We start from the raw sequence: 12,326 nt of genomic DNA, 5'->3' as shown, positions 1-12,326 counted from the left end.
GCAGCCAAGTGCTGCTAAAGTAAAAGTTGGGGGTAGTTCAACTTAACCTAAGCAACATTGTTAAAAAAAAAAAAGAACCCCAAAAGAACCTCAATTAATATTCTTGCACAAAAAAATATAAAACTTTAAAACTTAAAATTAACTTAAAAATATAAATTGATATATAAATATAAATTTTCAGTCACCAATGTCATGTCTGAAACTTTCACAGCCTTTAATTTTCCCCCTCAAATTCACAAACTTTCAAGGATTTCAAGGACCCCTGGAAACCCTGACATCTTTACTGTACAAACATGAAAGCATTTTCATCTCATCTAACTCTGAGACAATAGCATAAACATATTTCCCAAAATGTCAAACAGTGTCTTTGAAGTAATGTGGACAAATGAATGCTTTATGAAAACTTTATTTGAGGCTTGGATTATCACATGCAAACACCACTCTATCCACAGGCAGAGAGGGTGAGAAAGCCTTAGTACATTTCAGTAGAAAGGTAAACTATTACTTTTTTATTAAAACATAATGGCTCTGGAAAGATTAGTGCTATTGCAGATGCACACCTTTGTAAATGATATAGTATTCTATATTAATAAAACATGGGAATGCAATTAAAATACTGCATTTTCATCTGAACTGTACAGCTATTTGTTTACAATTTACATAGGTCACACTGCTTTGCAAACAATTAAGGATTACTATCACTCACACAAAATCTTTCCACAATTATTTGTACAAACATATTACATCACACATTAAAATTATACAATATAGAAAAACGTGACAGCGTAAACAACACAGACAGCGACAAGTGTTATGCATTAATAATCAGCTGAGTGGACGATGAGGTTGTCAGAGAGTCTCACCACCTTATGGCTCACTGGGTAGTTATGATTCATGTTCATTTGGTCCAGCACTGGAACAGTTATGCTACAATGTGTTAATGTAAGAAATCATAACACCACCTACAGTATGAGTGTACCTTATGATGTTGAGGCACTTCTTCTATTTGGAAAACAATTTAAAGTGGAGTCCACTTTGACATAAAGCACAGACTGATATGCAGCAGGACAGGTGATGAGAAGTCTCGCTAACCTTGTCTAACCTATACAAAGCTATACGGAAGCGTTATATGTTCGTTCACTTGAGGAAAAAAATCTGCTGTGTTTTTCTAAATTAGATTATTATCTCTGATTTAAAAAAAAAAAGACTTTACGAGATGATCTTGTTAATATGGAAAAATGAAAATTTACGAGATAATTTTGTAGATTAAAAAAAAAACAAAAATTTACCTCATTATCTCGTTAATTTACAGACACAAGAATTTATGGCTATATCTCATTAATTCAGAGAAACCTGAACTTACAACATGAGCTTGTTAATTTAGAAAAACAAGACATTACAACATTTACGACATTATGTTGTAATTTTGCAGCAATATTTCTTTCATTCAGAGAAATTTGAACTATGTCTCATTAATTTAGGAAAACAAGAATTTTACATGGTCTCGTTAATTCGGAAAAACAAGAACGAGAATTAACAACTTAATCCCAATAATTTAAGAATGTTGTTAATTACGTCATTAAGTTGTAAATTCAGAAAAAGGACGATTTGATGAAATATCTTGTTCACTCAGAAAAATGTGAAATTACCTGACCTCATTTATTTAGAAAAACAAGAGTTGATGTAATTATCTTATTAATTCTGAGAAATGAGACTTTGACACAATCTCGTGAATTCAGTAAAAACGAGAATTTATAAAATTACCTGGATGTTTCAGAAAAATGACAATCTACGACATTATCTCGTTAATTCAGGAAAAGAGTGTAATTTTTGTGTCATAAAACTTTTCTCAAAATTATAATAATAATAATATCGTCAATTCAGAGAAACAGGGCAAATATATATTTATCTATCTCTACATTTTCTTTTCTTTCAAGTGAATGCATTACGCTTCCATAAACAACATTTAGTGGTCACTTTAAACATAAACCTCATTCACACAGCTGCAATCTGGCCAACAATGCCTTCATTATAACTTGCTAAAAGCAATAAATATTAACATATTCTCAGAATTTAAAAGAATTACACACATCAATATATAATTACATTCAATCCTCCTGCCTAAACTAGTTATTACAACATCTTATTATAGCAGCATTGCCTGGGCGTCTAATGAAAGTGAATTGTGACAATTTATAACCACGTCAAGCATTTATACTCAAACTAAAGTATCAGGCCCATATGATGTGCAACACAGCCTTAGATATGGAAATAATCGGGAAGCTGCTGTAGTTGGTTTATAAATACGCTAACATCACAACTTTAGGTTCCCCCTCTCAACACAAACCTTTTGTTTACAGAAAAAAAATATTCCAGTACAGTGGTATCATCTTGAAAAAGCTTGTATCATCACAGGCTCTAAGCCCATACATTCATGTTTCTATCTGATTTCACATCCACCTTACAACACGCTCAAGAGAAATCGTCCTCCCACTCATTACTCTAGGTGCCTTCTTTATAGTGCAAAAGCAAATTACTGGGCTGTGGGTCTAAGCAGGGGGGAGTTACAGCCATTAGCAACCCGACCAGACATTCAGAGGACTCCTCATTATCGTCTATGCCCATGGGTGTTTGGGTGAGAGCAGATTCAGTTGGTCCGTCTATTAAAGAAGGAGAAATGTAATGAGTTACATTGGGTAATGCAAGAAATGGTGGAAGATTGCAGTTTTAAGGGAATACTTCATCCCCCAAATTATCAATTGTTAATCAATTACCTTGTGTAATGCTGAACTCATGAAATAACTTTTTCTTGCATGCCTCAACAGTGAATAAGGAATCCAAAAATCAATTTAATTGACGAATTAAAGTTATAGGGGTCCATGTTTAACACCAGCAAAACTATATACTCTCACAACTCATACAGTATAGTCCAAGTCTCATTATCCAGTCGTAAGCTCAGTACTTTGCACACAGACAGAAAACCAAGCTGAAAGTGAAATTTACCTATGCTCTCTTCAAAGCCAGACTCCATTGACAAAAACAGACATTTACCTCACTGAACAGGGAAGCTGCTGGTCTACCGCTGTCTCGATCTGTAGTTTGTTTGTGTTACTGTTTGACTTTGGTGAATCTAAACTAACCTTTTAAAACACTTAAGTTATACAGTTACACAAATTATCTGATTGAGGCAGTGGTAGACCAGCAGCTCCAGTGTTCAGCGAGGTAAAATTACCATTCTTGTCAATGGAGTTTGGCTTTGAGAGAGTTTAGTTCCCCATCAGAAAGGGCTGTCTGTTCGGAAAGTACCGAGCATACTGGATAAATGAGACTTGGATTATACTGCACGAGTTGTGTGAGAGTTTGTTAACAGATGAACTGATATAGTTTTGCTGTTGTTAAACGTGGACCCCTATGACTTAAATCCATCAAGAATTTTCACCTTCATTCTTCATTCCCTGGAGGTATGCGAGAAAAAGTTTTCTTCACAAATTCAAAGTTACACTGGATGAGCAACAAATATTTAAGTGGTCATTTGGGGAGTGAAGTATTCCTTTAAATTTCAGTAAAATAATACCTTCTCCTTCTCTGCATATACAGGCGAATAAGCCACTGAACCACAAATGGCCATACAACAGCAAAGGCCAAACTGGTCGGAGAGATGTCGAAAGGCCACCAGGATGGTTTCTGAGGTGAAGAATAAATAAGAATTAGCATTATTTTAAATAAAACTGGTTCGTCAAAGTACTGATTTATTAATTAGATTCCTGCAAATGATCACAAAACATTATTTCAGCTGGTGTAGGATATAAAAAGAAAGCTTTCTTTCTTAATCAGTCAAAGAACAAACAGTGATGTATTGTAAACAGTTTACCTGACTCCTCTTATTCACTGGAGGTGATGCATAAGTTGGCGACAGAGACATTGATCTTGCCTGCAGAGACATAAAAAAAATCTTTATACTTTTTGTCAGAGGAAAAGGTAGACACCACTCAAGTATGAATGTTTCAGTGAGTAACTGTCTGCAGTGTGTTGTTGACAAGACCAAAGTACAGACCCCTTATCTTCTCTCTAAAAGGCGTCATCTGCACACTGAAATCACAACTTAGCCAGACCTGAGTTGATTTTTAGTCCGTGTACACTGACACTTCTTGTCATAGGGGGGAGAGAGAGAGGGAGTGACATACAGCATGCAGCTTGTCTGCCCCAGGAAGCTATTTTTAGATGGGAATAAAACTACTTAATTTACAGAAATATCATTAGGATACATCTAGTTTTTGGCAGGTTTACTTAATTTTAGTGTGCTACACATGTCATTTTTGAATACTGTCCTCTTCCTTTATTTGCTAGTTAAACACTGAAAGTAGTCTCAGGTAGTTGTTTAAGCATTTGACATATTTATATTGCTTATCTTGTTTGACAACAGCACAAAAATTCCTATTCCTCAAATTCCTATTGTAAACACAAATAAAACCAAAATATATTCATATTTGAGAAGGTGGAACAAAATGTGGTGTTTTTGGGGCCCTTATTCCTTTAATGAGTGAGAGGACGGACTCGTCTGACTCGTCTGACCTGGCTTGCAGTCAGAGCCTCCAGAGTGTGCAGCCTCTCCAGAACGCTCTGCATGTCCTCCTGCAGCCTCGTCAATGCCACAACTATCTGCTCATTCAGGCTCCCCCCAGGTGTTGATCCTCCCCAGCGGTCCCCGTCCCCATCTCCGCCACTGTATGTAGGCATCAGAGATCCAGAGCCGCGGCCTGGAGACCTGGAGCCTAAAAATGATTCATAATTAGTACACGTTTAGTAGCTCTCTTCAGAACGCCATGCAGACTGCAAACACAGTCAAACCAAAGTACTGACGCCCTATGAGGATCACCTTACCTCTTCCTCTTCTGACCAAAGAGCTGTTCGGCATGTCTACATTCAGTCTCTGTCTCTGTCTCTGTGACATTGTTCCACTGTTCTCTCCGTCCTCTCCCCCACACCTGATGCCCTGCGGTGCACCGTGAACGTCCTCCTGGAGCTCCTGTGTTGCCTGTGGCTCCTCCAGAGGTGGAAGAACGTGGTTCTCCTCTTCTTCCAGGTCGTCCAAAGAGCGGTTATGCTCCGAATTCTGGAGAAGATGCACATTAAAAATTAATCAACGACGAACCAAGAGCAACCACCACTGCACAAGTGGTTTTCAGTTTTTACTTGCCTCTTCCTGGCCGAACTGGTCCACAGAATCACAGTAGACTTCGCTGTCTGAGTCACTGGCCAGGTGGCTGGGACCAGTCACGTCTACACTGGGATCTGAGATCAGCACAGAGGGCACAAATAGAGAGGAAAAAAGCTAAGCACTTTAATGCAGAGTAAACTGCACCATCATTAACAGAGGGACATGGAGGAAAGGCAGTGTTTACTTTATTTGGGGGCTTTGTGTGCCATTTCAGGGGAGCCATTAGTTTAGTCCATTAAAACTGTCCCAGGAGCAGCTGACGTGTAAAGTGTTAAGATTCAGTGTATCTGCTGAGTTGCCACAGCTCTGGGAATGAAGCTTAGCAGATTATCTGATCACATGGTGCGCTGATACACCAGCACGGGCAGTCACAGGCAGCGGGTGAGGTGAGTACAGAGTCCTCAGTAACAGGACAGGACATTTACTAATGCCAGATTTTAAGACAGAGTGAAATGCAAAGTACATTTTCCCAGTTTTAATGCTGCTTTAATTAATAATATATCTCTTGTTCGATGCCAAATATATGCCAAAAAATCTTTATCAGAGTATTTTTAAAATCAAAATCCCTGTCTTAAAATGTTTGATGACTATGGCCTTTACACAGCACTGTGGTTTTTTTGTGCAATTAATACACACGTCAATAAATTTTTTCAACACACAGAACGTGAATGTTATGCAGTGAAAAAGCGGTGTAATATTTTTTTGGAGTTGATTTTTCAAAACTTTTGCAGCACAAATAAAGACATCAACCAATCATGTTGCGCGGAACAGACGTCACATCACAGCGATGTCAGATCTTTTGATTGTCTGTGTTTCTCGGCACTCTGAATTTTATGAGAAAGGACAAAAATGATAAAGACAATGTGTGGAGCAGCATCTCCAAACAGCAACATGGAGGCTTGTGTAAACCAAGAATGCAAACTTTATTGCTTCTACCAATCTTGACAGATGCAGCCCATACCAGAACCAGTCACTTTCCTTTTACCTTTCACAATAAAAGCCCTAGACATAGACATTGTGTAACTGTTAACCAGAGGGAACTAAAATTCACTCAAAATGAATCTACTCTAATCTTTTATTAAAGAAGTGTTGCGACTGTTGCAAATTCAAATCGCTGTCAGTTTTGATGCAAAATATTCGCAGGTGAGTGTTTTGCATTTTCATGTCATTAATTTGTCATGCCGCCGGTGTTTAAAGGCCTTTATGCTGCACTCAGAGCCGTTTACAAGAGTACATCCAATCAAATGAGACCATTTGTGGGCTGTAGTAGCTAAAAGAGCAATATAGGGAGAGATAGGGAGATATGTGTGTTTCGATATCTATGGGCAAAACCTTTGTTTTCATTTCCAAAACAATGCAGGTGAGGTCTAATGCCTTCATCTGTTCCTCGTCCTCCTCCTGATCTAACAACACAGGTGCGTTCAGCCCCGACAAAATGTGGCAAAGCGTTTATTTAAATGGAAAACTGTAGAGCTGAACACCCTTTTGTGTTGTGCAAGCAAACTGTCTTTATACACACGTTGCTGCTGATTTGGGAACAGCTCCAACAAACCCACATGACGAGAGACCGAACATACCTCTAAGTACACTGCAAAGCATTTTGAAGAAAACATGTTGTTCCACCTGGAGCTGAACAGTTCAGATTGAATGTGCTCCAGGTGTGGGAGGTGTGTGTAGAGCCAACAGTATGCTGTAGCTCTGCACTGCACTATAGTCTAAGCCCGCCCAATTTTTAGCGGTCCAATCAAATGCTAATAATTTTGTTTAAATCTTTCTTGTTGCTGTATACTGCATGAATATTCAGCTTGAATGGGAAATGTGTCATGGTGCAGAAGGTGTTTCATTGGGACTTCAAACTAGAACAGGACGTGCCATCATGGAACTCGGTGTTTCTTACCTGTGTGGTGACCGTTGAGCACAGGCTCGCCAACTGACCCCTCCTGAGAGTTGTCACTGTTCAGAGCGGCCCTGGAATGACTCCCATTGGTCAGATGGGTGACCCCGTTGGCCACTTTACCGTTTGACAGCGGCACTTTGTGTCTCCTGGCTGAACTTTTCTTCTTAGGCTGTGATGCTGCTGATTTCTTATCTGAAATAAAACCCCAACAAACAAAATTACGTTCACTGAATGTTTTCTTCTTGCATTATTTTCTGATGTAGTTTTTATAACTTTGTCACCTTTTTTGACGTCCCTTATCACTTCCTCTTCTTCTTCTTCTTCCTCATCCTCCTCTTCCTCATCCTCCTCATCTTCATCTTCTTCCTCCTCTTGTATTTCTTCCTCTGACATCTTCTTCACTTCCTTTGATTTGAGCCTGGCAGGACGGGTCTCCAGAGTGCCGTTCATTTCCATCGTTCTGACGATGCTCTTTGTGACGCTCTTTGACGGCATTGAATTCAACATTGTGCCAAATCCTGAGCAACAAAAATGGATTTAATTCCAACACAGCAAATCCCAAAAGACAGTGCTTCCTTTGAGGTAATGTTAAAGCGATACAGGGTTTTTTCCAACCTGAACCCTATTTTCCCATGTTTTTGTGTCTAAGTGACGATTGTTTTTGGTCCAGTATTGAGAGAGAAGGCTGCAGCCTGTCGCAGACAACAGGCTAACATGTAACCACTCGGCACAGGTGCGCCCCTTCAACTTACGTCCATTAAACGTGCTTGTTTTTGCCACTGACAGGTTTAGAGTTTTTTATTAGTGTCTTACAACATTACAGAAAGGATAATATGGAAAAATTAAACATTTTCCCGTACCTTTCACTTGCTCCGGTCTGTTTGGTGTCTAAGTCTAGCTACCGAGAAGACTCATTCTGAAATCTCACAAGAGGTGACGGAAGAAAACGACAGAAATGCAAGTGACCGTTGAAGAGAGAAGTGCCAGTAATAGTTTGTGTTAGAGTACAGAAAGCAAATCTTATTATAAATCGTGTTATAATCTAGAAGATTTTTAATGTCATGGCTGACAATTACGAAGATTTTAACAATGTAAAAAATGTATTTAATTTCAAAGCAAAACATCTCCTTTAACAAGACAGTTCGGAACAAGCAATTGGGAAGGAAAAACATTTAATTTCTTTGTCGGGTCATTTCTGTAATGTTGCCAGACACTCAAAAGAATAACGTGAACCAGTGAGTGGCAAAAACAAACACTTTTAATGAATGAAAATTGTTGGCGTGAACACGCCCCTAATGGTTACACTGCAGCCTGTTTCACCACTGCTGGCTGCAGCACTCTCTTGGAATACAGACCAATTTCAAAAATTCACTTAGACACAAAAACATGGGAAATTAGGGTTTGGTTTGAAAAATATCACAGTTCTCCTTTAATAATACTTTCCCTACTTTATAATTAAATCAAAATAATCTATTTACATGAGGTTGAGAGACACAATTTTAAAGTCAGTGCCAACTAAGCACACATTAAGTTTGGCATTACCTCTATCAAATGAAAGCATCTATTTCTGATGGCAAAGAATGTGCTAAGCTTCATGTTCTATAGCACTAACTGAGCATGCATGACACGACTGCTAATAACAACAAGCACCAAAAGCGTCTGATCTACAACACCAGACCAGCACTAAACTATACCACCAGACTCAGTCATATACTTGCCTTCCAGTTGCCTAGCAAACTGTGTCAAACGGGCTGAGCATATGACAAGAGGCAAATTATAAAAGGTTAAGCTCCACATGTTGTTTCTGACATCACAAACAAAGTGAGATGTGAATCAAACCTACCTGTGCTCAGGTCTGATATCTGTGTGATCTTTTTCTTCTCGTCAATCAGCTCATAGAACGGGCCGAGGACGCGTAAGAGCTCCTCCACCTCGTCCGTCATGGGCATACCCTCCAGGATCTTTGCATCAAACACAGCAACAGATGCAATGTCAGTGACAGTCCATGAGTCCACAGTTTTGTCTATCAAATCACTTGTATTCTTATATAATAAAACTGTTAAATCGTCTGTAAAAGTAACATACCAGCTTCATTTCATTAACATACGCTGCCATCGCTTCTTCTTTTGGCATATCTCCAAGAGAATTCCAAGCATCCCTGAATAAATAAACAATAAATAAATAAACTGCATTATTACATCCTTTAATCATGTAAAAAAAAAAAAGTAAAACATCTACATCCTAAAGATCGGTTTTGAACACTCATGTGCCAGTTTTCAACTTTGTCAACAAGGCCACTTTATTGGAGGTCAATATGCCCTCCGTTAGCTGAGGGACAAAGGCCGACAGAAACCATTCAGCAGTAACTAGAGTTATTCCCTCACTAGGTGTTTTTACAATTTCCTGATGAACTTGCGAAACCCCACCCTGATGTAATGAGAGAAACAGCAGCCTAGTGGGTAAGAGGTTACATTCCAAGAGTCCACAGATCACCTAACACAACTGGAGACTAAAATGGGGGACGCTGTGGGTCACAAATACCCAGTGGAGTGCATGTGGCTCTGTCTTGTTTTGCACAGTAAGACTGAAGCGGCCCAGAAGCAACATGTTGTGCAACATGCACAAGTTAAACATTGTTTTTATTTCAGCCAACAGTGGCTTATCCAGATTAAATGTCATGATTTGCCTTGAAGACTGTGTTATTCATAAAACTTGTCTTCGTCAGCTTGACCATTACAGGAGAATCATTCTTGAAAGTAAAAAACAGAAGAACCACAGAAAATACTGTAATTAAATACACTCATATGTTCCCAACAAAGCATGTGAGAAACCTGAACGCATTGGGGCAAAAATAAAAACATACTGAATGACTGTGCATTTCTTGTTGTCTTTACCATTTTGCTTTGCCAACTGCATCCCAGAAGCCAGGTCGGGGTATATTGCACGGGCCCACAGTGGCTTGTTTATAGTAACTGTAGAACTTGAGCATCATGTCGTTGGACGGCTGAAAGGGACCTGAGGAAAATGGAGGACATTTTATACTGAAAATGTGCAAAACAAATGTTTAATAAGCACAATAAGCCTACTTTTTCCCTATCTCTTACAAATCTGCAAAGTCTCTGAGACACAACAGACTTTAAAGGAGCAGTGTGCAGGATTTAGTGGGATATAGAGGCAGAAATGAAACATAATAAGTCTGTTTTCTTTTGTGTGTATTCACCTGAAAAAAAGAATCGTTGTGGTTTCATTACCTTTCATTTATATCTTTATAGGAAGCTGTGCAACATCCACAGAGATTGCAGAAACATATTGGACAAACCAAACACTAGCTCTGGATTGGGCCATTCATGTTTTCGCATTGCTAACTGTAGTTAGCGCCCTTCTGCGAAGAGAGCGCCAGTTTTTTAACATGAACCTGCATTATTCAGTATTTTTAGTGGTTTAAATCACTGGGTCTGTCTGTTTTAGAGAGGACGAGACCTCTGTGGATAATACAGCTCCTGGTAACAACCTCCTAAACGTCCAGATCTGAGTTATCTGAGAAAAAAAGCCAATGATAAATTAGCAGGTACTAGGTGAGCAACCTGCCTCTGACATCCAAAACAGCATCAGAGAAACACTGATTTGTAATGTGACACTGCTTTATTCAATGTTTTCAGCAGACTGAATGCCTGATCTGTTTGTTTTAGAGAGGAGGAGATCTCTGCGGATAATTCAGCTCCCAGTAAAAAGCTCCGGAACTTCTGGATCAAAATAAAGTGAGCACACACTTGCAGGTGCTGTGCTAGCAGGCCATCTGCAACCTGCTTTATTTAGTGCTTTTACTGGTTTTACTCACCTGACCTGTTTGTTTTGAAGAAGAAGAGACCTAAAAACCCTACTTAATAATAATCAATGAATAAATTATAACCAGCAGAAGTTTTAGCTAGTTGCAGTCTGCAGTCCTCGCTGCTGGAGGCCACTACATCCCCTAAATTATACACACTAGACCTTTAAAAAGTGACTGTTGTGATTTTTGCATGGAGTTGTTGACTGCAGGCTATGAGATAAATCTCTGCACACTGTTAGTAAAGTGGATTATGCCTTTTAAGTCGCACAACACCCAAAGCTGTGGCACTGCACCAAGCTAGGTCTGACACCATTCTGCCTGTGCCCTTATGTTAAAGCCGTGAACTGGTTGAACTGGCCTAAATGATATGCATATAGACTGATTTGCTCACTTACCATCCGGGGCTAAACTCTTGATGACTTTAACGGCAGCCTCAAACCTCAGCACTGTCAAACGCCTCTCATCTTCCACTTTGACACTCTCCACCTCCATTGTGTCACACTGAGACAGTCAACACAAAACCTACAGACAGTAAACAAACACACCACTGCAACATCACACGAGAACAAAAATATGCCAAAATGTCCACAATAGCATATATGCTAACTCTTGATACAACTCTGGCGTGTATATCCAGACTTTTGCAATGCTAATGCGACTAGCTAAACTTGGCAGTTACTGTATTTACAGTATGTTGTGACCACCAGTAGGAGGCTGTTGTGTATCTAGGACACATCGTCTGCTCTGCGACACACGTCTAACTGTCAACATATCTGTGCTAAATACAAAATAAACTTCCAAACTGTCGACGGAAAAGCCCGAAACCGATGATACTTACCGTTAAAGTCAACGGCCTATCTGTTTGTCAGACGGCGACCTGTCTTTAGCCTTCGACCAGACGCCATGAACAGTGTAATGAGGCTTGGCTGAGGTGTACTCTGGGAGTTGTGGTTTTCTACCGGATTTCGCTTTTGCCTACAATCCCCACAAATCCTCCTCGGCTACTATAACGCTTTTGGTGGAAATGTTATTGAAAGCGGGTTTCAGTGAGAAACTAAAAAACTATTAATAAGTGAAAAATAAGAATGATATGGTAAAAATATTTCGACGTAATCTTGAATAAATAGCATGAATCCCCACAGTTCAGAGTAAAACTACATTTACCATCATGCTCTACTCGGGAGCCATGATTTTTTTTCTTCAGTTGGACGGATGATGATAAGTAGACGGGAACGAAAAGCAAGACCTCTCACTTTGTTTTTATTTTCGAGTACCACAAGTTGTAAGATATCCAGAGCTGAAATTAGTCGATTAATTTATTAGTCAATCGACATGATCTAAAATTGTAATTCATTATTATTATTATTATTATTATAATTATG

At 39.1% G+C, this 12,326-nt stretch overlaps 1 protein-coding gene across 1 annotated transcript; it reads right to left on the bottom strand.

Moving 5' to 3' along the window:
* Positions 1-388: 388 nt before the first annotated feature.
* On the bottom strand, positions 389-11,881 carry acbd5a (acyl-CoA binding domain containing 5a). The gene is made up of 13 exons (XM_049565058.1): positions 11,783-11,881; positions 11,340-11,466; positions 10,010-10,130; positions 9,201-9,273; positions 8,959-9,076; positions 7,397-7,633; positions 7,116-7,307; positions 5,198-5,292; positions 4,882-5,113; positions 4,573-4,772; positions 3,872-3,931; positions 3,575-3,684; positions 389-2,660 (listed from the first exon to the last, which is right to left on the bottom strand). The coding sequence occupies exons 2-13, from the start codon at positions 11,434-11,436 to the stop codon at positions 2,648-2,650; spliced, it is 1,548 nt and encodes a 515-aa protein (XP_049421015.1). The 5' UTR covers positions 11,437-11,466; positions 11,783-11,881; the 3' UTR covers positions 389-2,647.
* Between the last annotated feature and the right edge of the window lie 445 nt (positions 11,882-12,326).

Source organism: Epinephelus fuscoguttatus, linkage group LG21 (assembly GCF_011397635.1).
Source record: "Epinephelus fuscoguttatus linkage group LG21, E.fuscoguttatus.final_Chr_v1".
In the NCBI taxonomy this organism is placed as follows: domain Eukaryota; kingdom Metazoa; phylum Chordata; class Actinopteri; order Perciformes; family Serranidae; genus Epinephelus; species Epinephelus fuscoguttatus.
The sequence above is the reverse complement of the archived record's forward strand: the minus strand, read 5'-3'. Positions and strand labels throughout refer to the sequence as shown.

What these genes read in the sequence shown, in the direction of transcription:
- acbd5a (XM_049565058.1), bottom strand. Translation starts at nt 11,436, where the DNA reads ATGGAGGTGGAGAGTGTCAAAGTGGAAGATGAGAGGCGTTTGACAGTG. An exon ending in GATAAGGGACGTCAAAAAAG is followed by an intron (nt 7,308 to 7,396) that starts GTGACAAAGTTA and finishes GTTTTATTTCAG; the next exon opens with ATAAGAAATCAGCAGCATCA. An exon ending in GCTCAACGGTCACCACACAG is followed by an intron (nt 5,293 to 7,115) that starts GTAAGAAACACC and finishes TGCTGATCTCAG; the next exon opens with ATCCCAGTGTAGACGTGACT.